This window comes from Colletes gigas, unplaced genomic scaffold, assembly GCF_013123115.1.
Source record: "Colletes gigas isolate AHSC1104 unplaced genomic scaffold, ASM1312311v1 Colletes_gigas_Sc00004, whole genome shotgun sequence".
Lineage (NCBI taxonomy): Eukaryota > Metazoa > Arthropoda > Insecta > Hymenoptera > Colletidae > Colletes > Colletes gigas.
In genome coordinates, this window is record NW_025106633.1 from 5,501,187 (window position 1) to 5,528,778 (window position 27,592).

At 41.7% G+C, this 27,592-nt stretch overlaps 2 protein-coding genes and 1 long non-coding RNA gene across 4 annotated transcripts; 1 reads left to right on the plus strand and 2 right to left on the minus strand.

The window, feature by feature from the left end:
- Nucleotides 1–361: 361 nt before the first annotated feature.
- Nucleotides 362–18,458, minus strand: LOC122394822. Its single transcript, XM_043391963.1, has 13 exons — nt 18,343–18,458; nt 10,768–11,169; nt 9,975–10,016; nt 9,796–9,896; nt 9,135–9,222; nt 9,014–9,077; nt 8,720–8,940; nt 8,511–8,651; nt 8,260–8,424; nt 7,974–8,159; nt 7,821–7,886; nt 5,524–7,022; nt 362–2,245 (listed from the first exon to the last, which is right to left on the minus strand). The coding sequence occupies exons 2-13, from the start codon at nt 10,828–10,830 to the stop codon at nt 2,062–2,064; spliced, it is 2,820 nt and encodes a 939-aa protein (XP_043247898.1). The 5' UTR covers nt 10,831–11,169; nt 18,343–18,458; the 3' UTR covers nt 362–2,061.
- LOC122394824 lies at nt 3,129–4,344 on the minus strand. The gene is made up of 2 exons (XR_006258926.1): nt 4,107–4,344; nt 3,129–4,074 (listed from the first exon to the last, which is right to left on the minus strand). It is a non-coding gene; the product is annotated as an uncharacterized LOC122394824 (long non-coding RNA).
- On the plus strand, nt 13,972–27,470 carry LOC122394823 (epsilon-sarcoglycan). 2 transcript variants are annotated; one of them, XM_043391964.1, is made up of 11 exons: nt 13,972–14,268; nt 14,604–14,742; nt 15,249–15,388; nt 16,514–16,689; nt 16,766–16,867; nt 20,543–20,717; nt 20,780–21,030; nt 25,823–25,894; nt 26,528–26,671; nt 26,733–26,801; nt 26,858–27,470. In XM_043391964.1, the coding sequence occupies exons 2-11, from the start codon at nt 14,619–14,621 to the stop codon at nt 26,880–26,882; spliced, it is 1,278 nt and encodes a 425-aa protein (XP_043247899.1). In that variant the 5' UTR covers nt 13,972–14,268; nt 14,604–14,618; the 3' UTR covers nt 26,883–27,470. The 2 variants fall into 2 exon arrangements, with proteins under 2 accessions (XP_043247899.1, XP_043247900.1); XM_043391965.1 differs by lacking the exons at nt 13,972–14,268; nt 25,823–25,894 and having other exon boundaries at nt 14,275–14,742.
- Nucleotides 27,471–27,592: the final 122 nt, after the last annotated feature.

The window sequence follows — 27,592 nt, forward strand, 5'->3', positions numbered from 1 at the left end:
TTAACGCCACTTGCGCGTGCGTCACGCATTGCAAACAGTTAGGGGCCCTATTCGTGGACAGCATTAGCATAAAGCCACGTTCCCATGTCAAAGCTCGGAAATGTACGAGCACAAGTTCGTCGTACCATTTATCGTACGTCGTTATCACTATGCAACACCGAAAAAATTCGAATCCACCAATGGCGTAACCATAGGTGGCGGTAGGTGTCACAAGAACTTAAGTAACAGCGGCAAGCGTCCGCGAGGGATTCTTTTAACGACACTCATCGTAGGTACGTTAACATGGAGTACAATTATATTGCGTGCAAACGCGTACGTTCTACGACGTCTAGTATTTTTTTACTTCCTATATTATAATATGTCATTTTTCTCGGCGTCGAGTTCACTCGCTAGTGGTTACGCTAGTGGAATGTACTCGCAAAGGGTATGGCCGGATAAGATGGTCAAAAGTGCCCTTGAGCCAATACCCTTTAGTCCAAACTGGATCGGATTGAGAAACTATCGTGAATCGAAAATTGTCTTGGAATAAATTGCGTCGTAGACTGCCAACTCTATTCGATGCGTCGAACGGGTTTCGTTCGGATCGTATACGATTAAAAAAAGCACAGTTACGTTCGACCGCGACGGATTCATCATGGAAGCGACGCCAATGTATCGATAGGAACGCACACGCGTGCATGAATCATCGAAGCCGTAAACGAATCGTTACATACGAAGTAGCATTAACATTATCGCGCGTAATCGTCCGTTTACGATTTCGGAGCTGATGCTCGTTCAACTTTCTCCAACGAAACGATAAAACACCGATATCTCGATAAAAACTGTACGAATTCGGTGGAAAAAGTTAACTCGAGCGGTTTTGGCAGCAATCGTAGCGCAACTCTATTCTCCCCAGCTTTAACAACGAAGATGGACAAAGTGAGGTGCCACAGCAATATCACATCAAACGATGCCCTGTGAAGACACTATCGTAAATCTCTGCTCGTCTTTACGGGAAGAACTCTTCGCGAGTATAATATAAGTGTAGGAACACCGAAACACTTAAAAAGTAAAATACAGTTATCGTCGCACGCGCATTTGTATCGACAGATACGTTTCGTTTAGGTTAAACCCTCCTTTAGTCGCGCGAGTGGGAGCCCCCACAAGAGTAACATAGGATCGGAGGACACGTGTCACGCGGCCAACGGAGGATCAACGATTCCAAATACGTTCGCAACTTACAATGTTAACTCTTCGTTTACCCCTCACTAACAATCGTACCTCGATAACACATCTAACGACATTGAACGTTCTACAAGTGTATTCACGCCCTTAATTCAATATTTTAAAATAATGTCACCAGATATACTTGATTGGATTTTAAATACTCGACAGAAACGTACTGAGTGACTTTCTAGCTGAAAGCACCAATTTTTTCATCTATATACCGGTAAAAATCAATATAAGATCATCTTATGCATGGACGAAAGTATTGGCATGTATTGAAAAAGGTTAAAGCTTTTCGAAGTGAAAGAAATTACAGAATATCAACCGGTTTTAGGTTAAATATTTGTATGCAGGGGCTCGGTTTTGTTGCGTCGAGGCATTGTAAATCTGGTTCCATTATTCAAGAAGTTCGTACACGAACGATCGGTCCGCCAACAGCGTATCAAATTTCGTGTAAACGTACCCAAAGTAAGCGGGACCGCCTTTCTGTGTACGCGCGCAAAAACAGTTTCCACCGAGGACGCTGCCCGGCGAACGCGACAGTTGTCACAGGTTCGCCTAGCGGGAAACTAGCCTTAGTCGTCCGTCGTACAAAGTATTTTCACTCTAATCGCGATATTAACGTTATGTCGTGCGACTTTACCCCGCTTCGCGACCTCGTTTTTACACGCTAGCGTTTCGCGATGCATTCGAAGACGGGATTCACGGTGCCCGTACAATTGGCCGGTCGAATCCGATCGATAGGTTAGAATCGATAATCGTCGATTCGATTACCGGAACGTTTCGAAAGTATTGCGACGCGGACGTGAAATATCAGTTTTACGCAGCTTCTGCATTCGAACGACGGATTCGGTATCAGACCGTCGTTTCCCGGAAGATTTTTACCGACGAATCCGCGTGCTTAATGTGTATGTATCTTGTGATGGTTGTTGCGCCGTTGTTGTTGTTGTTGCTGCCGCTGTGGTTGATGTTATTGTTGTTGAGTAACTCGCGGCTGCTTAAGCCATACATCGTACTCGATTCAGGATCCCCGTTCATCGTGTCTGCAGTCAGGAATCAGTCATTGACTAATCGTTCTTGAATCATAGCAGAGCAGATCAAGGTAAAAATTATTACGCGTCTAAAGTTAACGTTTGTAACGAGCTTCGGTAAGATGAGCGTCGTTTTAAATTGTCAATTTACTTTCTAACGTGAACTTCAAATTAATGGAGTACCATGAAGTGAGTAACATAAATTTCGAGAAACGAGAAGCAGCGATATATTCGAATCAGCGTTAGGAGACTTGAATACTGTAATATAACTAATACGACATATTTATAGTCATTGTATCGAGTGTCCCTAACAACACTAGAATTATTTTGAAATTTTTAAGTATCTGTTCATTCGTTACCATGATAGCGAATGTGTTAACGAGCAATAGATAAACGGTTATCTCTCATTCGTTGTACGAAATTTATATTTAGATAAGAATCCTGCTCGCCGCTGATTCGAATAAATTGTACTTGTCGATCCTCGTATCGTTCTCGTTCGCAATACATATATTGAATTTGCAATCCACTTCAATCTGCTCTACTATATCCAAACAAATGTAGATATGAAACGTTAACAGAGCGCTACGATGCAACGTGCAAGAAACAGTCACGAACGTGTAAAATCGTGAATTGATTTATGACAGAAAAGAAAAGGGTACATATGCGAAGCAAAAATGAAAACGATAGTCACGCGTGATTATTGCAACGTAGTAAATTCAATCTGTTCGTTGATGTTTGCAAACCGTGGTAATAAATTAAAGGGCGTAAATGAAAGAAAGCAACGGTTGTATTAAAAATAAATTTATATTTACAAACGAGGAAAATAATTGCTAGCGTCTTAAAGGGTTGTAAGTATAGTAGGATAAAAAAAAAGAAAAAATGTATAATAAATCGATTGTTCGAATCTGCGGTGTTTATTGCGCTTAGATTCATAGATCTCAAATTGGTCTGGCAGAATAAAAATTACAGATATAGTTTGGCTAAGTGTCTACATAAATGTAACGTTCTCGAGCACTTTGTTATTCGAAGGGGATGAAATTTATTTGAAATTGCCATTATCGCGACGCTATTCTCTTGTACTGCGTGTGTTTAATTTTTTTTTCTTTTTGGCAAGACTCGAACAAATACGTTCATCGATATGTAAAACTACTCTACGTTTAATGGTATTGACTACGATTTGACGAGAACATCTCGGTGCCTTTCGTCAGGGCACTTACGAATTAATATCGTCCTTATGTTTATCTTAACAATTTTAACGTAATCGAATAATTAGGAAAGCCTCCGAACAAGCATCGGTAACTGGACATAATATAAAAGAAACATTAACATTTTAAACTCTTTCTGTAAATAAAGTTAATATCTTCTTACTTATTGCTACAACGACACTAACTTTGGCAGTCGAGTCCATCTAACGGACTACATGTGCATTACACTAACATGCTATGGTAGGACACAGTTGGCAAGGATATATACGATGCATAACGAAGACACAGCTATGTTTTTGTACACGGTTTCATTGAAAAAATGCAAAGTGGATGGAATTTCATTTTTCTTTTGCGACAGCGACACCAATGATATGCTCGAATGAAAAATTAAGAGACTACGGGAAATAATGTTGCGATGAAGGGTTGCGGAAAACAAAATTGCGAGGCAACAACATTTGTCGAGCATGTAACATTTGATGCATAACTGAGACAAACCGCTGAGACGTATTCTTCGGTGAAATAACGATACTGTTACATATACATTAATACATCGTACGTATTGTTCGATATTATACATCGACACAGTCATTTGGATACTCTGATTCGACGTAACACTATACAACGATAATATACTGTTCGTTTCACTGCGCACGTTTATGCAAACAGTTAAAGGGCGAACTGCAGCGAAACGTATACACAACCAATGATTCGCCAATCGTCAGAATTCATGTTCGATTTTACTTTTCACCGACATTGATTCCGGTCAAACGGCAAGAATTGCTTATTAGTCAAGGTACATATCCGTATATACAGGGTGTTCGGCCACATGGGAGATTCTAGAGGGCAAAATAAAACGAAAATCAAGAATACCAATTTATTGATGGAGGCTTCGTTAAAAAGTTATTAACAATTAAATTAAAAAATTTCAAATCATTCTAAAAAAATTATTTTCAGTTTCAGGGGTAAATTACAATTATTTTTGGTGAATAGACATACCCCCGAAATAATACCCGTTTTCTAGAAAAAAATTCGAGATGTGAAATTTTTCGACAAAATTAAAAAATTTCAAATCATTCTAAAAAAATTATTTTCAGTTTCAGGGGTAAATTACAATTATTTTTGGTGAATAGACATAACCCCGAAATCCTACCCGTTTTCTAGAAAAAAATTCGAGATGTGAAATTTTTCGACAAAATTAAAAAATTTCAAATCATTCTAAAAAAATTATTTTCAGTTGCAGGGGTCAATTACAATTATTTTTGGTGAATAGACATACCCCCGAAATCCTGCGCGTTTTCGAGAAAAAAATTCAGAACAGGCGGAACTTTAAACATTAATAACTTTTTAAGGAAGTCTCAATCAACAAATTGGCATTCTTGATTTTCGTCTTATTTTGACCTCCAGAATCTCCCATTAAAATTTTTCCCAGGGTTGGCCGAACACCCTGTACACATTATCATTAATCTAGCGTTGTACATACTTTTGTTGGCGAAATTAGTAAGCGTACACGATTCCTAACGAGTATGTACTTTACCAAGTTCGTGCTTTAATTGCAACATATATATATATATATACATAATTTGTATCGCCAAAGTATTTGCTAAGAAAGAGTGCATATTGTACGACGACGAGTATCATGCACATGCGGAAGACACTTTGAAAATGAAAACGTCTTGTGACATGCACGTACAATATGAAATTCGTGATATCCGACAGAGCGCAAGCGGGATATTTCAAAAGAGTTTAAAGGAGTACCGCCTTTATTCTAGCTTATTCGTTAATTAATATATCGCGAAGAAACGTCATTATGGTAAAATCGTAAAAATTGAATCGACTCCGAAAGATAGTTCCGTATAAAAATACACCACGCGTGTCTCCGTGGTAAGTTATTCCTCTAATAAATAAAACGCGTTTTTCGATCCGCGAATCTAGCAGTTTGAATATCGGGACGAGTTTAATTCCGTGTAAGTAGACGCGAGAACAATGACTAATGACGTTACTAAAAATAAATAAGGAACATAATGTACTGTGAAAAAATCGATGTATCTTTTCACGACACGATGCAATAACACTTTTGGCATTTGTCCTTCTTCCCGACGATATTACGTTTACATCTCTCCGTGACTTTGTACGCCTTCAATTTCAATTTAACGTTCCCAGTGTTATCGCTAGTGTCCTGGCTATGCAGAGAACTACTTTTCACGGTCTCTCTCAAAGATTTGCTTTCACATCCCAGAATTTCCGCTTCGTTGTACACATCTATCCTGTTGCAATTCGTCTGCTCCGCTTTCATACATTCCGCCTTTGTTTTCGAGGGTTTATCTTGCACGGTCTCGAGACGAACATCCGTCTCTCGTAACCGCGGAGAAGCGTGTTCGCTCCTCTCAGACGTTTCCACGCTTCTGCTTTTAATACTAGATTTATCATGGACTTTATCCTCTATGAGTGCATATTGATCCTCTCTATCGTTATGCTTCACTTTCTGCACGGTATCTGCAATTTCATTCAAACGTTGTTCCTTGACATCGCGTATCTTGTTCCCCTCCGGTTTGCCCCCCACTTGGAACAGATTTGTACTAACCATCATCGCGCGATCTTGATTCGTCAGAAGCTCGCCAATGTCCTGCAGATACACGTCCGCCTTGATACCCATTTTCCTCGAGTTCAGTCTGTTGCTCTCGTCGTCCATCTTGTCGCAAAGCTCGTCGGACTTCTCCGAGCTGAACGCCTCGCCGCTCAAGCTCTTCGTTCTACCGTCCGAGTACGTGCTCAGCTTGTTATCCGAGTAACTGCTGTACTTGTCGTCGTGCATATACACGGAACTCTCGTTCGACTCGAAATTACTCGCGTTTATGATCGATATCCTCGGTATGATCAAGTCGGGCGGCAAACCCTCGACACCGTCCGACGGTATTGAATTCAAGGACGACCTATTAATAAAATCGCCGAAGGAGTGGTACCCTTGCTGTCCTTTACCCTGAATCCATGCTTGAGTAAGGAGGTGCGACCTCTGCCACGAAACGTCGCTGTTGCATCTGTCCGTGCGCACGGACCACTGTCGTTCCTCGCTCTTGGGCCACGAACGTAAACAACAATCGCTTGGACTCCGTTTTATATCGGCGGGATCCTGTTCCGTGTCCGTCGACTCTTGTTTCTTATTGCGTACGATCAGTTCTAGCTTCGATTTCAAAAGTGCCGGCGACACGGCTCTGTCGACGCGTCTTGCGATGCTAGTCGCACGCGCGGAAGCCACCGCGGTCGCGTTCTCGTCGTATTCGTTTATATTACCTATGTCTACGTCGGGGACGTCGCTCGAGGCTATTATAATAGCATTTGGACTCGGGCTGTCCATGCTATCGGGAGTGTAAGGATCATGCTTGATGGGTACTGCGTGCAACAGATTAGTCGAACGGTCCGTGTAATTGATCCGCCCTCTAACGCAACTACTATCGTCAGGCAACATGGACAACAATTCCTCGTAATTCTTTGGCACTCGAAAGCAAAACTCAGGTGCGCGTGGCAAGCTGCAGCAGTTTATCATACCTTTGTCCAAGGCGAGATTAGCCCTCAAGTAGACTGGCTGCAAACGGGAAAAAATGGACGATCCTTATGTATTATCGTGCATCGGTATGAAGAAATGGAGGGACATTCCTCATATGGTAGGACTCTATAAAAAGTCTAACTAATATTAACGTGATTGAGGAGAATGATACAAGAACGAAATACTTTTGGTACAGTAATATGGTAATACGATGCTCAACGTTTAGAAAACACTAAATACTTTTTAACGTGGTTCGTGATATTTCGGTATGATAAATGTACTGTAACGAGTACTGATCTATTTGATAAACTTCTTTTTTCGATACGATCGTTATTAATGGATGTATCGGTACTATAAAGTTATTGATTTTAGTTTTATGAATCGTACGAAGAATGCATCGAATAAGCGATAATTGTGCATACCTGCGACGATCAAATAATAATATATATTCGCTTAATTCGATGACAACGATAGCGAAATATTGTCTAGAATCGTGAGGTTGAAAAATCATTAAGAATGTGAATTTGGGGAGTGATGCTACACTGAACCAACTACACCGAACAAGCCCCTATGTACTTATAAACAAGATAGTGGAATACTAGCAGAAATAGAGGATATAGGGGAAAACCAAGATAAGAACAGGCAGACAGTTCATAGATAGGTACCTTAGTGCTTAAAGATTCATTCGAAACTCCAGAAAAACAGGCTGCACCATAATAATTAAAAGAATGAATCATCAGAATAAGAACTAGGAAGTGTGTAAGTATATGTACCCAGTATAATAGGTAGAAACGAACCAGTACCTCTTTTATAAGTTAGAAAATAAAATTGTCTCACCTTATGATCACCCATGCAGGTTGTCGGACCTATTATCCCGTATTGTACAGAGTCGGACGATGATGTCTGTAGGAAAAGAAAACATCGTATTCCATAAATGGTTCGTTTAAAAGACGGACGTTAGAAGAAAAATTCAATCAACGTATCCCGTACATCTTGGACTAGAGTTTTCGCCGTAGGACTCAATAGAACTCGATCGCACCAAGCTGGAACTCTTGTCTCCATATAATTCGTACCTTCGTTGATATCTTCCTTAAACGGATAACTGGGTACAAATTCGATCGGAAATTCAAGTAGCCTTCCATCAAAGTCTTCCAGCTCTCTGTCATATTCACGTAGCTACATAAATATCGGTAATTTCATTATGGTCTTCCTAATCGTTAATGCAACATTATAAGTAACATTGTACAACGCAACATTCGAACGACGAATAACTTACCCATTTTCCACTATTTTCCATAAAGACGTCTTGATGTTCCATATGGGAAAATACTTTTTTTCCTAAATCTAGTACGAGATCATCGTCGTGATTGATGAATTGCAACTTTGAAAGCTTTCCATCGTCCGATAATCTTCTTCTTAATCGAGTATCCTCTGTAAGTTTCTAGAAAAAATGGAACAAGAGTTTCGCGTTTTATCGTATTGTTAATAGTTACAGAGGGTCGGTTCGAAATATTATTATCAGCTTACTTTGATTACGCTAGCTGTGTCCGTCCTAAAATTAAAATCTCCGAATAAAAAGTATGGTACATTTGGATATTTATCATTGTGAAACCTATCTAATGTATGCTCGAGCGCTCTTCTGCGCGTTTTACTGTATACAGATGGGAACTGAAAACGAATTACCGCGTAAATAAATCTGTTACAAGGCTATTCATCGACCGGTTACGATCGCTTACCGTTTCCATAGCAATGAAATTACTGGCGTCGTGAAATAAGTGTATGTTTATGAGATCAAAAACTGTTCCACTAATACTCCATCGTGTTCTTAGAAATCCTTTTCTAGACCATTTACATTCTGGAAAAAATTCTTGTGGAAACTTTGCTTTTTCTTTGGTTGCAACTGCTTCTATATTACCGGAATGAACCTCTTTCCCGCTTACTGGTACAAAAGTACATTCTACGATCGTAATAATAAATAAGTACACGTTATTTTTATAAGTATACATAGTGAAAAATTGGATGCATCGTACCTTGGAAGTCCCATAATAAAACTTCTTTCAAAGATTCGTGCACAAAGTAAAAATTTCCAAGAGCCTGAAACAATAAATGTCGTTAGAATCATTTACAAAATGTATTTTCAAATTTACTTACCGTAAAATGTTCAGCAGATGAATAATCTTCGTCTAAAAATACTCTGATTTTGTCAAACAGCCTTAATTCTTCAGAAGACATAAGTAACCTGCAGAAGATAATTTTATTAAATCAAATTAAACTTCACAAGAACAAAGGAGATTGTAAAGTTTTCATAGTGGCTCGAAGATCTGATATATTTTCAGTCTCTTCTTTTATATTGCTCCCCTATGAATATCATTCGATAAACTCATCTTCTTTTGAAGCTGTTCGCTCAGCCATAGAACCACGCATGTTCGTCTATTTTTATCCCTTTCTGCCATTTATGCGTTAAATCACAGTCAATGTTGTAACCGGGGAAAGCTATTTGTCTTAGTATGGTTTTAATACAGCTTGTGCACAGTCTCTACTTTGTTTGAACAATTTTTTATTTCAAAATTGATTAAATGGATAATCGGATAAATAGTGTAAATAAAAATTATGTTGGCAAAGGATTGAAAGTTAGCTTTTATTCTATTAATTTAGTTAGACCTAAATAGCTCTGTCGATGGAAGCCTTTCAAGAACTTTGGCTTTAACAAGATTTTCTAGGGAATCTTCACCATCCGTAACAAGATATAATCATTATTATGAATGCTCTATAAAAAAAAAATATCAGTAGATCAAGTAGAAGACGAAATTACCTAACAAAGTCTTCCACGTGCCTCATACTTTCTTCATAATTTTTTCCACCCACTTCTTGGCAGTGCAGTGCAATAAACTTTGGATCCAGCCTCAATATAGTCTGTGGAAAGCATTCCGCGTGAATGTAAATACGCGTTATATTTACGCAATGACAATGCACCTTATCTGTGATACTTACAGATAAAAATTCTTCCGTCCAAATTTTTAACATCACGCTAGGCTGCAAAAAAGGAAAACAGGTTTTTTAAAACTTCGACCGACGTTTGCCTCTGAATCGACAAGCGTAAGCAAATTCTTAAACAGATGCGCATCGTTTTATTCCATCGACGAATAATAGAAGAAAATTTGACGATCGACGGAACAGAGCAAAATTTAGAATCGTTTGGTCTCGCGATCGTTATGTTTTCGCCACGCACGGATAATCGAACGCGATCCCGACGGAAGCGCGCACGGATCGTCGATCGTAAATCGCTCTTCTATCGATCGTTTCAATAGGAAGGTGTATATCAATTCGGTCCTATGTAAATTCGTGGGAAGTCGTTGATAGACACTACGCACGGGTCTGCGTGCGCGTAGTATTTTAATTAGAAATGCACGTTTGCATGCAACAGCTTACGATTCTAACATCGTAAGAAACAAAATGAATAAAATGGGAATAGAAACTTAAAACGAATGAGGAACGGCACGAAAAGCAGGGGGACAAGTGGTTAGACTCCTTTCACACGAGGATAACTCGTCGGATACGAGAGTTGGCGTATCGCGACGATAACATCGTCCGAAAGACGCGCCAAACAAATGGTTAAGGTTGAAAAGAAGGAAGAAAGAAGGAGAAAGGAGGAGAGAAGTAGGTCGTGTCACGTATGTACGAACGTGTAAATCGCGACGCGCGATCGATCGCTCAGGGTCGTGCGGTTTGGTTGTAAACGAAAACAGAAAAAGTCTGTGGTTGTGTGTGTAAGCGGTGTACGTACCTCCTCGAAAATACTGCCAACGTTCGCAGTGACCAGTAGAACCGGAACGCTGTTACCCGCCATTCTCACGGATGCGTCTCGTGAAGGGAAACTTTTGAAAGAGTGTCAAAAGGAGGACGACAGGTGTATCGGTCCCACGACAAAGTAAACGAGACACAGAAGCAACGCGCGAATACCTGTCACGAGCAACACCGTGCACTGGCAACTGTTGTCGAGTGCTTGCTGCGAGCAAGCACCGTCACTCGGTGAATTAGTTTTCCGTGGACACGCGAGCACTGTGTACGATCCAGGAGTAGTCACCCCCGGCCAGGAACTGTCCGTGAGTCCGGAGGGAGGAATCAACCCCTGTGCCGAGGAGTGGCCACGGTTCGGTGGCGTGTACCGGTCGCATCAAACCTTGCACTGCGAATACGACACATTATTTATTGATCGAATAACGCGAGGCCCGTTCGCCGCGCACCAGAGAGAAAAGTTGTGTAGTGCGGTAAATATATCCCTCTATCGGGCAGAACCAAACCACGCCTACTGCAGACGTCAATAGGCAGTGCCGTAAACGCCAGAGAGAGGACATACCGGGCCCCGACCGCCGACACGTCCGACGTCCGACCTCTATACCTCCTATAACGCTCGATCAATTCCCATTGGGGTTTACCATACACCCGTTACAACTTCATCTCGGTTCTCTTTCGCGGAAATTGTTGGCTGGCCTCTTTATACAGGTTTCCTTTTGCAAATCTAGTTTCTCTACATCTTTATTCTCTCGAGTCTGCTTGCTTAACAGTACGAGCAACAATTGGTCGTTTTTCGACCCCACCATAGTTACGAATCAAATCACAAAGAACGAGAAAATAACATTGTATATCACTCTCGAGTCACCCACAAGGTTAATTTAGTTGGCCGAGAAGTAACGTTGAAATTTTCTGTAAGAAACAGTAGGCGTTTATTTTTAAATACAGGAAACTTAACACTAACCGCCACCGTGACTTCCGTACAGTATGTCCCAAGTATCTCGTCGTTTCGAACAACACGCAAAAATGTTATTTACCAAAATCATAATATGGTGTGAATGGGTTTTTTTAATAGGTAGATTGGTAGAGGGGAATCGAGATGCTTCGTAATTATAAATCTCAAGTTTCATTACAGGTTCACGATCCGTTCCAAAAATTCGTCCCCGTCGAGCGAATAAACGCGTAAAAACGTTATTTGCGAAATAAAATTTCCCCAGCTTTGACCGCAATCACGCCGTGAGTCGAGGTTTCGAGGAACAATCGGATGCAACACGGCGGGACTGGGACATTACGAGTTCGTTTGTCATAGTTGGCTCGGTTAAACAGAATTTTGCGTAATCGATAACTTGGCGGTCTCCGATGGTCCGTTATTCGTCAAAATACGTAGCCTCTGGTTATCAGGAATTGCTAAACGCGTCACGATAATAAACAGGACGGAAGTTTCGTTCAGATAAGGGTACATGCATGCGCGCGACACGATGCTGTACACGTCCAACCGAAACCTATAAGTCAATAACGCGCCATGAATTTCGGGAATAACGGCGAAACGGTGCGAAATTTTGTTGTTGATTCTTTCGAAATCATTTTCATTTCTGTTGAAAAATTGTGAGGTTAGAAACAGTAGTATCAAGTCGCGTTCTCGTCGAAATTTCGCGAAGAGTATTTACGATTTTTCGCACGAAAACTTGAAAATGCCCGCGTTCGCCCAAAAATATTTCGAAGGTTCGTTGTCCTCGTGACGATCAGTACGGTCCTGAGGACGGTTGTCGGAAACGATGTTCCAGCCGTGCATGAGAAGGGCGAAACGCACGCGCTCTTATACTTCGTTTACGCTCGCATCTTGTAATTCTTTTTTTGGTAACCTCGAATCTGGTTCGACGGCGTAGGTGGCCGCGACGTATCGTCGAGAAAACGGACGATGGGTAGACGAAACGTGCGCGTTCTTCGACGCGAGAAGACCGCGTTACGTCGATCGCCGCGAGAACCACGTTCTTGCCTTTAATTATCTTTCGATCTAAAAGTTAGAACGAACAGAGTGTAGACTGTGGCTGCGGTTCGGTTTTCGTTCCGGCGTGCACTTGCATCGCGGTTAACCTCCTGCCGGAGTGTCGTGGTTCGCCATCGTCTGTCAAAGAATATCGCAGCAGCCAGTTTGCGTTTCGTAAGTCAACGCATACCGTGAGAGCGTATTGTTGTTGTGCCTGCGATTCCTTTTGCCGCACGGAAGAACAGCATTGCATCCAGAGGTTGTGTTCTTCCGGTATTTTCGTTTACTCGGAACATAGGAATTCCCGAATTCTTTCCACGTTTTAGCCTCTTGGGGAATCCCATTTTTGGAATGCGAATTATGAACTAGCATTTTTGTAGAGAGGAAACAAAAATATGTTTCGATGGGTAAAGGGTTAAAAATTCGTTGAGAAACGTTGAGAATCGCGAGGCACGATCGGTAAATGCATCCGTGTAATGTTCATTATGCGAACGAGCATATATCGAGACGCTTAGCGCCGCGAAACCGCGCGTCTATTTCCATCGAGCCAAGCTTTCGTGTCCCTTGGTCCCGTGTAATCAACGAATGGAACCGTTCGTTATGAAAGTGGCGTAAGTCCACTTATCTCTATTTCGAGATACGAAAGGGTTTGCATTGTAATCTGAATGATATCGATAAGAGCTAATTGACTTGTTGTATGCTTTCGGTGATCGCCGATAAGTAAATCTATCGAGTGTTTAAACAATAGAGAGATTACCCGAAGAGAAATATGTTTTTTATTTTTTTTTGGTTACCAAGAGTTATTTTGGAAGCATGAAGTTTTATGTTTGTATCGAAATGGAATGATATTTGTAGCATGTATATAAAAACAATAAAAAACAACATAACGAATATACGGTATTTTCTTCTTTAAGGAATTTTAGCGTACAATTAATGAAGCTGAATCATCCCCACCACTGTTTATGTTTCTTTAGCTCGAGCGACCCGTCGACTTGATTGTTCGGCACCTGTGGAATTTAAAAGCCAGCTGGCCGAGCTTCAAAGCGTTGCAGTACGCGTATCATAGTATCGCATGTTTATATCGGAAAAAAATTGCTTTGACATTCTCTTATCGCAGTCTTTTAGCAACTCGAGAGCTTTCGATTAAAACACGTTTCGTCGGATTATCGAAAATACTTAAAAGATCGTGAAAAATATTTGGTAGGACACTATTTTGTAAACTAGGAGCTTTCCGTAGATAAAACAGGACACGTCGTCTACTTTAAAAATATGACGTAGGTGGCCAACCTTTTATTGCATTCTTATTGTACCGTACTCTCAGGTTAGGTTAGTACCAGCACCGAAATTTTAGCATTAGATTGTTGGAAGTTTGTGAAAAGTGTTAGGACGTGTCCTGTACTCCGTGAAACTAGCTTTCCGCAGATAAAACAGAAAGTCTGCTTAAAGAATTCGACGTTAGTAGCTAACGTTTTGTTGCATTCTTATAATACGGTATTCTCAGGTTAGGTTAGTAAGAGCATATAGCTGTATCTCGTCGTTCCATCGTTGCGTATGCCTTTGTTTTTCTATCTTTCGCTCGACGCTTAATTCTTTTGCATACAATTTAAACGCGACAAAGATGCATTGTTATTAATTCGTGGCTAATACCGACGGAGCCGCTTTTCTCGCGATTTTCGCGGGAAATTCGGAAATTGGCAAGTCGGGAGGATCGATGACACGGGTTGGTTACGATTGCGCGTGGCAGGTTGGGTAGAGGTTCTCGGTCGCGAACACTGGACGAAGTCGTGGCCGTTTTGATCCGGCTTTTTAACAGCGGGGCGTCGTTTGTTGACACTTTTCAGACACGCGGCGCGATCATGCTCCCGGGCGTAGCGTTATTGTCGTTGGCGATGACCTTCGCGAGCGCAGAGAGCATCTTAACGACCGAGGTGTTCGTCATTCCCATAAGACCGGAGACTTTCGACTGGAGCAGCGGCGACGGTAAGAAGGAAAACGCGACGTACAACGAATACCGACCCGGCGTCATCCTCGTGGATCAGATATTATTAGAAAATCTGACTAACGACCGTATATGAATAAGCGAACTGGATGACGACCGAACGAACAGGAGCTTTCAGTCGTTAATCAAATTCGTCGTGTCCAAATTAAAGCGTATATATCTATGTGCGCGTCATTCGCGTAACGTTGTGAATAGTAATCGACGGACACGTCCCATCGAACGTATATCGGTCACACAGCTGACGTTCTGTCACGTGTATCGGTACTTTCTAGCGCGACGTCATCCGAGGAATCGTGAACGAAGGCTCGTTACGGTTTACTCGCGACCGGTTATGAATCGACGGGACCAAGGTTTTTCTCCGAACCAAGTGAAATCACCGGCGCTCCACTGTTTACCCGGAATATAATTAATCGGTCTCGCGTCGAGGGGACTTCGACCCGCGCATCATTCCGGAACGATCCGTACCACTCAATTTTTCTGCTTTCAGGACGATCCGATCAGTTTTCGTATCAACCTTCGCTACTCAACGCCCCCGACCTTCCATCATGGATACACTACACGTACAGCAAACGAGACCATCGTGGATTTTTGTACGGGGTCGCGCCCAAGGATCAGAAATACTTTCAGGTGATCCACGTTCCAGTTAACCCCTTGACGTACGACTTTATTTATTTAGATTTGTTCGTACAAGAAATGGCCACAAGAAAGAATGGATTTGTTTCACGATACCTCGTAAATGTAAAAATGATTTTAATATACAGGTTGTTCAGCTACCCCTGGGAAAAATTTTAATGGGGGACTCTAGAGGTCAAAATAAGACGAAAATCAAGAATACCAATTTGCTGATGCAGGCTTCGTTAAAAAGTTATTAACGTTCAAAGTTCCGCCTGTACTGAATTTTTTTCTCGAAAGTGGGTAGAATTTCGGGGATAGGTATATTCACCAAAAATGCTTGTAATAGACCCCTGTAACTAAATATAATTTTTTTAGTATGATTTGAAATTTTTTAATTTCGTCTAAAAATTTCAGTATCTACTCGATTTTTTTTCTCGAAAGTGGGTAAGATTTCGGGGATAGGTCTATTCACCAAAAATGCTTGTAATAGACCCCTGTTACTAAATATAATTTTTTTAGTACGATTTGAAATTTTTTAATTTCGTCTAAAAATTGCAGTACCTACTCGATTTTTTTTCTCGAAAGTGGGTAGGATTTCGGGGATAGGTCTATTCACCAAAAATGCTTGTAGTAGACCCCTGTAACTAAATATAATTTTTTAAGTACGATTTGAAATTTTTTAATTTCGTCTAAAAATTTCAGTAACTACTCGAATTTTTTTCTCGAAAGTGGGTAGGATTTCGAGGGTATGTCTATTCACCAAAAATGATTGAAAATGACACCTGGAACTGAAAATAATTTTTTTAGAACGATTTGAAATTTTTTAATTTAATTGTTAATAACTTTTTAACGAAGCCTCCATTAACAAATTGGTATTCTTGATTTTCGTCTTATTTTGAGCTCTAGAATCTCCCATTAAAATTTTTCTCCGGTATGGCTGGGCTAAGACTACGAATAGCCAATTGTTTTTTTTTTTTTTTTGCAAAACCTAGTATTCCGTTGTTTAATAAAGTGTTATTAAGAGGAATACAACAGTCTTCTATGGGAGTATGTGAGCATCGAGGGGTTAACAATTCCTTATAGTCGAGAATGATACCGTGTATCGAACAACCATATGTAACGCAAGGAGGATTTCAGCTGGAGATAGTGGGCCTGAACAAGCACACCTACGAAACGAGGCACAAGGTCCTCGACATGAACGTCCTCGAGAAGGAGAACTTGACCAAATTCGAGGTGCATCTGAAGATCGATAACTTGAACGTGGAGGACATGTTCGACCGTAACAGAACCGAGAGGCTTCTCGATATATTTAGGTCTGTCGATAAAAGCCTAGGGTGCAACCTCGAGCGACACGATCTTCGATTAATGCTTTTTTTTTTTTATTTATAGGAAGAAGCTGTGGAAAGACGCGAGGGATCTGTACGTGACCTTCCTCGCCTCCGCCATCGAGCTCGGTGCACGTTTGCCCCTAAAACCGAGCGAGGGCGAAGGGTGAGTTTGGCGCGAAAATGCGACAGTTAGAGATCAACGAGCACAAACGCGCCATGTAAAAATTCAAGGCTGAATTAAAGAGGATCGAACCGTTAAATTCCTCCAAAGTCTTCGTTAACCCCTTGCCACGCAATAACGAGTCTGACTCGTTACAAGTTCTTGATGACATGTTTCACAATGAGGCTACTCACTCATCAAGTCTTATGTATTCAGATCAACTCATATTTACATTTAAAAATCTATTCTATTTTGTGGCCAAACTTAAACAAAATTAAATAGTACAGGTTTGACAAATTAAATCTTACGTCGAGGGGTTAACAATTAATTCCGAGGAAAAATGATGAAAGTTCAGACTTTTTCTTTCCGCGCTGATAGTTCAGCGCTTTGAGAATTTATCCCAGATGTATGCACCAGGTTGCAAGCATCCCGCTCGAGCGGGCATTTTCTAGGTGGTGAACCGAGCTATTCATCGCGGTGCAAAGAGCTAACGCGTCGCGCGGTCGCAATAATCGAACGACTCGATGAGATTCAGCGTGTTTTCTTCGATATCGCTGACGCATTAATCGTCCGATGAACGGAAAACAACGTCGTGACGCGCGTCCCACGCATCCTCCGACTTTTTTTGAAATCGATAATTGCCACTTCCTATGCACGGCGTTGCGCGATATCGGCCGTACAGGGACGACCATACTCCAGGGTGGTTCTTGGCGCGGATGAAAATTTTATCACGTCCTCGACACGCGTTCTAAAACGCTCACAGCGAATTCTTCTCTGGTTGAATCGGGAAAGAAAATTTGTTAAAAAATCCCGATCACGATCGTTGGATTACATTGCATGTTTGTGTGTAAACATGTTTACAAACATTCAGTCAATAACAACCTTTTTCTGGAACTATTTTTCACTATTTCAGACCTAAATAATTCAACAGACTATTAATGTTTCCATTACTCGTCGAACTACATTTTCATTTCAAACAAATACGGGTAAATTATAGCTCTGTGCGTAGACTATGATCCAGCGATGCGATTTTTTACTCGAATGTATTTAAAACTCCGCACCGTGGAAGATATTTTGTTTCATATTTCGCATTCTGGTGTAAACGTCGCGGCGGCCGATGTATTAATAAGTTTTCGCGTCTTGCGACAGCACGTCGGTTTGACGCTCGATCGAGGCGAAATCTTTCAGTGCGCAACTTTAAAACGCGTGCGTACATACGTCATTAGAGATAGTCATCTTCGGGGACGCTCGAAAGCCCCGTCCATCATCGGTTATTCGCATTTTCAGCAGTTCATTATGTAACCCCTTCGAACCTTTTGTTTGTCACGAACGTTCAGAATGAATAGAAACACAAATATGTATTCCGATAACCGATTTCGCGGGAAAATCTCATGAAAAATTGTATCTCGCGTTATCTCTACGCCGATGTCGCTTCGACTTATGAATAATTCTTTAGGACAGATTCGTGGAAAACTCACCGAGCTGGTAGCGATCATCTCCGTCGTTTCTCGGATCGGTAGCGGCGACTTTCGCGAAGCGTGTCGTCCGCAGAAAATCGACGAAGATTCCGGCGAATATTCTGCGTCACTTTCCCGCCAAATCGGAGTCATTTCATGCACTATCACCAGCACGATTCGCGGATGAGTAACGAATTGTCATCGGTCTCACCGTTACCCGAGGGATAAGCATTTATTTCTGGTCGAATGATTCGTCGCGTACGCGCGGATGCACAATGGCATCGGCGATTGTCGTTTTCGCGCACGTTCCTCTTTCGATTGTTAAACAGATTTCACGCGATCGTTCGCACGTGTCGACGCGCAGAATGCCGAACCTTCGATCGCGATCGCGAAAAACGACGCTGGAACGCTACTACGCGTAGGAAGACTTCCTTCCTGCGCGACCAAACAGATTGCAATTGTTGCCCGCGGAATCGAATCGTTCGCGGAGACAATGGTTTCCATATACATCTCGCTCGGTTACGAAACAGTCGTTGCTTTGATAATCCAGCCGGATGTTTTGTAATCAAATATAATGGAAGGTTCTTAATCCGCGATCCAAGTCGTTTGAATCGTTCTCTTTTTAACGATAATAATTCTTAATAGATCGATACTCCTTTGTGTACATGTAAAAGAAGGAAACTCTTATCTTTTATTCGTTGTTCGAGACTTTTATCTGGGCAAGAATTTAGCTTATCTTCGATTAACACTCGGACGATACGCGAAGGTGTCCACGAAACCGATATTACGCCGATTCACGCCATATTTGTTTAAAAATTGTGGATAGTTTGAGCTTCTTTTCTATCAGTTATGGAATAGTAACGATTGTAGGAGACTTCTCGTGTGTAGTTTCAGACCTACCACTTGCTCGATTGCTAAATAAAAAGCTATTTTAGCTCTCGACGGAACCGCTGAGTCCACCGATCGTCACAAGCGTTGAAGATGTCGACGGGAAACACACTGCTGGCCAACCGACAGTCCCTCGACGGATATCGCGATTATCCGACGAGATTGCATTATCTATTTTCGTTATCGTGTAAACAAAATGGAGACCCGGTACGGGCAAACGCGGCTTCGGTGTGCGAGACACCCTGGTCCTTGTTCCCAGAGAGTAACGTGGGTGTAACGATGGTATCGATAACACGAGCACGAGGATCGCCTAACCAGCGATGGGCTCTTCGAACCTTAGCTTTGGAATCACAAAATAATCATAATTTTTGGAAAACATAGATCGACATAGTCTGAAGAATATATTCCAACGAATACCGAAGTAGTCGCGCATTTTTATCGGTGGAATTTTTTGATAGACGCAGAATTTCCGAGGGAATCTTCGTCACCGATGACGTAGCAAAAGAATAGCGAGTCCAGCGATGACCAAACCAGGCATACACATTTCTAAATAGTTTTTATGCGTAATTTCGAAGCGAATCGACGTCGATGTATTCCGATCTGGGATTCCTGTTCAAAAAACGCTCGGGGAAGGAGATGTAGATAATTTTAGCTTCCGTGGAGCACCGACCACCGCGAAGAACGCCCCTCGAGACCCCGAACTCGATGTCGGAAAACGGAAAACACGTGTGGGGTTCTCCCCGATCGAGATAACCGGGAATAACGCGCGAGCAGGAAAACGATGACGCAATTTTGAAACCGATGTCGAACGTGCCACCGGGCACGTATGTAGACGAATTCCACCGGTATTTTTTGGCTGTGGGAAAGGTTGGATCTCCTCGGAGAAAACTGCGCTCGGAGCGGACGATGTTCCCATTGTTCGTCGAGCGTCGCATTTTCTAAACGCGCCGTACGAAAATAGAGCTTCGGTTCTTTCCACGCCGTGAAAATAAAGTAACCCGTTTCCTGCTGCTATTTCGAAGCCATCTATCGCGCGCAATATTATTAGTATTCGTCGATTACCCAGGAAAATATTATTCTTCGGTAGTATTCACCCCTGACACGTCATCGTTCATCGACTTTGAAATGAAACCAATTTTTACTCTCGTAAAAGATGGAGTAGTCTTGCACTTGAGTGCAAATAATTGTTAATATAAAATATATTCTGACACCTTCGGTGAAAATAATGTTAAATAGAGATTCATGCCTCGTATAATATTTATCCTATAAAATGCGCGATCCGCTTAGTGGTTGAAGCCCCACATACGTTACACTTCTATTTCTTGTGCAACAGAGTCGTTATGAGGCTAGGCAGTTCGATGCCATTCTCTCAGGAGCTGAACGAACTGCAAAAAGAGGTGAAGCCCCTGTGGAAGTTGCCCTCGTGCCCCCGGGATTTCAAGCGTACCAGCGTGGAGAGGCTCTTCAGAGAAGCGGAATTTGCCCTGGATTGGTGTTCCTTCAGATTGGTGAGCACCGGAACCTTTCCACACTTTGTCAACCAACTATTTTTCTAATTATCTCAATTTAGGTGGAGAAGGAGCAGCACAGCTTGCAGCACGAAAGCTGGGCGAGCCAAGGACCGAGCGTGAACGCGATGGATTTGCCCGGCTCGGGGATCTCCGAGCACACGGAGTGGCGGTGGGCCAGGTCGACCAAAGCCAGCGTTCCCACGCGGAGCTATTTCAACGAGATCGTTACCACGATCTTCGTGCCCACGATATTGCTTCTCGTGCTGGCCGCGTTGCTCAGCACCGTGCTGTGCCTGAACCACGAGAAAATGTGAGTACGGGCCGTAATCCCCGAGGCGCGCAACCCTTTGAAAACGAAACAACTTCTCACTCGCTGGATTAAATAGAAATTAGAATCTACGAGGAGCTCGGTGGAAAACTGCATCGTCTTAGGGGAGAACTCAAGGATCATATTTAACACTTTAACGGCCGCTGTCACGTACACGTGACTTTGCTAGCAGACGCTGGCCACTGTATCAGTCACTTAGTACATTTATAATTCCTTGTAATAATATTCCTAGCATCATCGTGTATCTCACTTTGGTCCACGCTATCAGTGCGTGATACGTGCGGCCATTAAAGTGTTAAGTTATACGTAAGTTAGGTAGTAAATGACGACTGCAATTAAATTCTAGCTGCAACGTTGTTACGAGCGTCTAGCAATTTCTAGGAAAGTTATTCTTTCCCACGAAGAAATTGCAAGTCTCTGAATCGCTGTACCGTGTGTTTGTTCGCCGTCTCCGACACGGACCTGCCTCTTGTCCGTTACGATTGTCCATTTTCCGCTTGTACCGTTTCGAGTACGTGCGCCGGGGAACGTCGACCGAAATTGCATTTGTCATTCCACGCGGACCACGTGCTCGGGGAATGAATTCCAGCGTGTATAGCTGCATATAAGCAACGGGGACGAGTGGTAGGGGCGACGTGGACAACGTGGGGGGAGGGGGATACCACTCCGACTGGTTTCATTCATAAGCACGATATCTCCGGTCAAGCAGTGACGCGCCGGACGCTGCTACGATCGAAAATACGATCACAGCGAATCGCGTTCCTCGATAAGCGTAATCGATGCGCGCGAAGGTAATTCATGGACAGTAACGCGTTCACCGGTGCTCGAGGCGGTAATGGCACGTCCAAATCGGTTCGAGCGCCAACGAAAGGTCATTTCGCAGACCTTTAAACCGGCTAACGATACCGGGGCGTAATAACTCGTGACACGCGATCGGATCGCTCGATTATGCTGCTCCTTCGACTGGACCGCGTTCCAAGATACTTGAATCGTTAAACTGCGCGTTTTTAACATTGGGAATATTTTAAAGAAAACGCGAACACTTCGAAATTGGTGTTATTCTTGTTCGTTGAACGGTACAAGTACAACTTCGTTTATGCATTTTCAATGCTTTTATTGATCTAATTTTTACTCTAGATGCATCCTGAATGCACTGCTTTGAATCATCGACGTTCTAAAATTGTTACTTTGGTGCTCTGATTTAAGTAATTAGAAATTGTAATATTTCTTTTCTAATGTGTAACGTATAAGAAAATAGGCAATGGTCTAAAGGTTGAAAGCAAAGTAGTATTAAAAATAGCCGTATACAGGAAGGGAACGATTTTAATGGGCAGAGCGTCGAGGATGTTTGTACAACTGGTATGATAAATACGGTTGTACGTAAGCGAGCGTAATGATGTTTATAAACAGAAATAAATAAGCGATTTTTCCTACACGCATGCACGTGTATACTGATCGCGGGGTATAAATAGACAGAAGTTCGGTATTTCGCGACCCGTGCGCCGCGGCGTCGATTAATATACAGTTCACTTATCGTAGACGCGACCAGAGGCGTGTATCGTTGCTTCGACGAGTTCTCGGTCGCGACTAATCGGTATACGAGGCACGAAATCATCCCGTTTAACAGGAACGCGTACGTATGCACATACAGTGCTGGACATAAGTATTTTCACAGCATGGTTGTGGTGATACAATTGCTTGTAACTACTGAACAAATTGATTTGAAGGAAAAACTTTTTGATGCATTTGTTTGTTATCTATTTTAGTTTATTACGTAACAGAAGCAATAATATATATACATTGATTCATAAAATATAACAAAAATTTATTGACCATTTTATGGGTGGACAAAAGCATTGGTACATGATGCTAAAAATTTCCAATCGTACGCTATCCTTACATTGCACGCCATTGGATTATTTATAATATTTCTCATTCCCTGAATACACCACCCCAGTGTCCAAACATGAATTCTATCAAACATGTCTGGAACGAATTAGAAAACATAACAAACAAAGCAGACTTGAGGATTTTACAAAAAAGTTAGTTGATTCAATGCCCAAACGATTAAAGGAAGTGGAGGGCCAACTAAATATTGATATTTAATTCCAAGTAATTTTTAAATATTTTTATTCCAGTATGCCAATACTTTTGTTATGTAATAAACTAAAACAGATAGTAAACAAACATGTAAAAAAGTTTTTCCTTCAAGTCGATTTGTTTAGCAGTTATGTGCATTTGTATCATTACACCATGCTGTGTATACTTATGACCAGCACTGTACATACGTGCAACGAGTCTAATAAAACCGTACGAGTCCACGACCGATTAATTCGAGCTTCGTTTCGAGCGGAGGCGGGCAACGTTTCATTCGAACAGCACACCACGAATCAGAACACCGGACAGCGATTTGTTCTCACGTCTGTTCCATATCGATCTGCTTAGAACTAAACTAATTTTCACAGGGAAGCTGAGATAAAGCTCCTCGTTGAAGATTTAAATGTTAAAGCGATAAAAGAAAGAAACGAGGTTTATGTAGTAGGACAAAGTTTAAAGTTATCGCTAGAGTATATGTTCATAACACGCCTTGCTCATTAACGATACTAGATATGCTCGTAGTTGGTGATGATAATACATTATGCGACTCATTTGTTTCTCTAATATGGTGTAAAATAGGAATAATACGGGAACTAACAAACTAGTACTTTGTTAGACCATCGAGGCTCGAACAAAGTTGAAATCAAATACTTGTCGACGAAATGATACTTCTATATTATTTATTTTTATAAACATATATATGTTTATTTATATTTATATTATTCTGGTAAAAGAGAATTTTTACAATATGTTTGGAATACTATTAGTAATATTTTGAATAGGATGGCTACGTTGTAATGATGCAATGTTTAGAGACTATGTCGCGTCGCGTACGACATATTATTAACTTTTAAAATTTTTTAAAAATGCTTTGGTTTAATCGTGCTCGGTGCAACTAAGGAAACAAAATTGCACAAACAAGCGACACAACTCGGCGATTCCCAACGAGGAAGTAGCGACCCCGGTCGCGATTGCATTGCTATGAATATCACGCGCAGGTAGAAAGACGTAGTACACGGGTAAGTGACCGCGCGTGAGACAGAGATCGTTTCTTACGATCGACGGTCAGATCGGCCGTCACGAGCGATCTATGGCACCCGTGACGCAGTAAATCGCTTCGAAGTTCAGGCACGTCAGACTCGGTCAAACGTGCTTGATCTCTTCATTATTTTTACCATTATTATGCAAATCATCTCCAAGTTAAAGTTTAACCGATCGTCGTCCGTCTACAATTTTTAAAAATAACTCGCTCAAGATTTCATCGAGATGCAAAGCTATTATTCTTGCCGATCGCGCGTTCGCTTACGACACGACGCGGTAATGACTAGCGTTGAAACACGAACGACAGCCATAAAATAATTATACATCATCGACAAACTGCAAATTAGCCTTCGGGCCAGAATGTGTTTAACGCTTCTCGTCTTTCAACGACGATCCGTCCGATTGCTCGCGCGTCTCTGGGCCTGATGATTAAATAGAACAGATCGGTAACGTTCCCGTTTCGAATTTGAACGATTTAACGCCCATCGGTGGCTCGAAAGTTAATTTCTAATAACGCGTTCGTTCTGTCGAAATTTCTATGCTGGCGCGTTCGAATCTGCGGCGCATTATTTAATCGTTCGCGCGTCATCGGTGGCTGGTCATCGCGCAGATTTTTCCCTCGTACCTGGCACTCGACGCTCCTTTGTTGCGCGATTCGAACGATCGCGCGAGCTTCATTTACAATTACTCGCATCGTTGCGTCGAGGAAGGTAATCACGTTCGTAGAATTGATCGCTATATAATCGGTAAATGTTGCTGGTTCTCTCGGAAGGGAACACACCTAACTGCAGCGATGATTAAAGTGTACTCTCAACGCGCAATTCCGCGTACAAACGTTTCTAGCTACTGATCGCGTGAATCAACTTTACAGAATTTCTATTCAAAAATATACAGAAGATGATGTCTTCCATCTTGTTTCTGGTCGTCCTTAAATCCTGAAAAATTATCTATTTTTTCAAACGATATTAATATAATTTGTTCGTTAACTCGCTCATAATCGCTGAGTCTTGGATCGTACAGTGGATCCTCCATTCTGCACAGTACCTGGCCAGTTTGCCTCGGCGTCGCTATCTCGGCTTCTTGAGATGTAGATAGTTGGTCAGATTTTTACCTGTCTCAAGCACTCGTCTCTATTTGTAGCAAACATGAAAGGGAAATCGTGAGACTCGTCGAAAGATAAACGGGAATAAGAAATAATAACGCGCGGTGTGGGTTCATCGACCACGTTTACGGTTAATAACAAAGGTTTTAAGCGGACCGTGAGATTCCAAGCGGAGTTTCGATTTTCGTTCGGACGTCACACAATGTAAAAGAAACGATCGCGTATGAAATGTCCGATATAAAATTACCTTGCCGTTCAAGGGTGCCGCGGCTCGTGAACTACGCACGCGATCAAGGTAATTGCCATTAGGTTGCAGATAATGCGGGTAAAGCGAACGAAAAAAAAGAAACAGGAATAGGACGCGCGCGTCATCAGTGCGATGAGTCATTGGAAAAATGTAAACATTTAACGATGATGGGCGGGATCTGTTTGAACGATCAAGGATTTACGGTCCGCGAAAACGCTTCTATTCGTCCACCATTTTCTTTTATCCGCGCACCCTCGTGCGACTCACGTCTCTTTTTGTCTTCGTAGGAACGATCCCGAGTCCGAAGAGTATTTCGACGAGTTGTTTAACATTTTTCTCGACGATAGACAAGTGACCAGGTACACGCGATACGATGACATTAACTCGTATTAATTACTTTGGTGATTTGCCATTAATGCGCACTAACAAACGGCGTTCAAGAAGCTACCTATGAAACTTAACCCCCGCATAGTGGATCCCGAATAATCGAAACAAACGAAAATTTCTCCAACGCGTTTTAAATATTACAGATACGAAGTGTTGGGTCATTTCTGGGAAAAATTTTAACGGGAGATTCCAGAGGCCAAAATAAGACGAAAATCAAGAATAACGATTTGTTGGTCGAGGCTTCGTTAACAAGTTATTAGCGTTTGAAGTTGCGCCTGTGCATGCAGTGAAACCACTATCGCGCGTGCGCAGCTGCACGCAGATTGCCGTTCCACAGGCGGAACTTTAAACGTTAATAACTTTTTAACGAAGCCTCAATTAACAAATTAGTATTCTTGATTTTCGCCTTATTTTGGCCTCTGGAATCTCTCATTAAAATTTTTCCCATGGATGGCCGAGCACCCAATACGGTACTTTATTATTCCCTTGTTTTGATATCGAAATTAATTAACTAATTTTCAACTTTTGCTAGCTTTGAAAGATGCGATCGCATAATAATATAATTTTTTGATCTTCGAATTGTGTTTCTCTTGTTTGTCTCGCAGCGAAAAGAGAGAGAGCACGCCAGGGGAAGGAGTTAGCAACAATAACATACAAATGGTCCAATACGCCGCCAGTGAAAGAGGAACACTGAAGTCGCTCTCGGCGCGACCTTCCAGCCCCAACGATTCTTTGTCACGAAGTCCCAGGTATCCTTTGTCGCGAATTTAACACGCGTCAGCCTTTTTAGTAACGTCATTCTTCCTTTAGGATATCCAACGAACGTTGCAATCCGTACATTCGACCGAATCCGCCGCCGTACTCAGGACCAAGCAACCTGTAAGTTTGTGTCACATTTCGACGCTTTCCACCATTTTTGAAAATTTTTTACCTAGGGCCGGGGTTCGAGCCGATTTCTGACTACACGAGGAGCCAGCAAAGACGTGGTTTTGCTGAACGAATAACCTTTTCTGTCGCAACTACCGAGGGGAATCGCAAAATCGTCGAAACTGGCTCCGGGTCGTCCATTTCTACAGGATCAGTACTCGTAATAAACAATTTTTACAATTGTGAGAAACACGACGCTTGATGTTACGTAGATCGTGCAACAAATAGTCTTACACGCCGTGCAATACTCAACGACAAAAATGGGGATCTCGCGTTCAATGCAGCAAGCTGGCATTTGAATTTTGTAAACTATCTGTTTGTTACAAAGCATTGTATATATCATTCAGAATTCATCTGCATTGCTATCGTACTCTTGCGTTACGAATTCTCGAGCCTGCCGCCATTTTTCCATCTAACGCGAACGAGAATATGTACACTCATATTTTATTTTGTTTACTCTCAAATTTCCTTTAACGGAATGTACAAAGCTACCCACAGACTATACAAATTATAGATATACAGTAATTATGCGGAATAATAGTAATAATATATCTATGTAACGGTAAACGATATTTATGCGTGTGTAAATTATATAATTATACGTATAATATGCATGCAACTGTCCCGATGCTTTTGATGATTTCAAAAGATCCCTATTGCGTCAGATTAATTATATTCTAATCATTGTTACAATAAAGAATACTCATCATTAATAAATTATAATAAATTTTGTTTAAATAAAA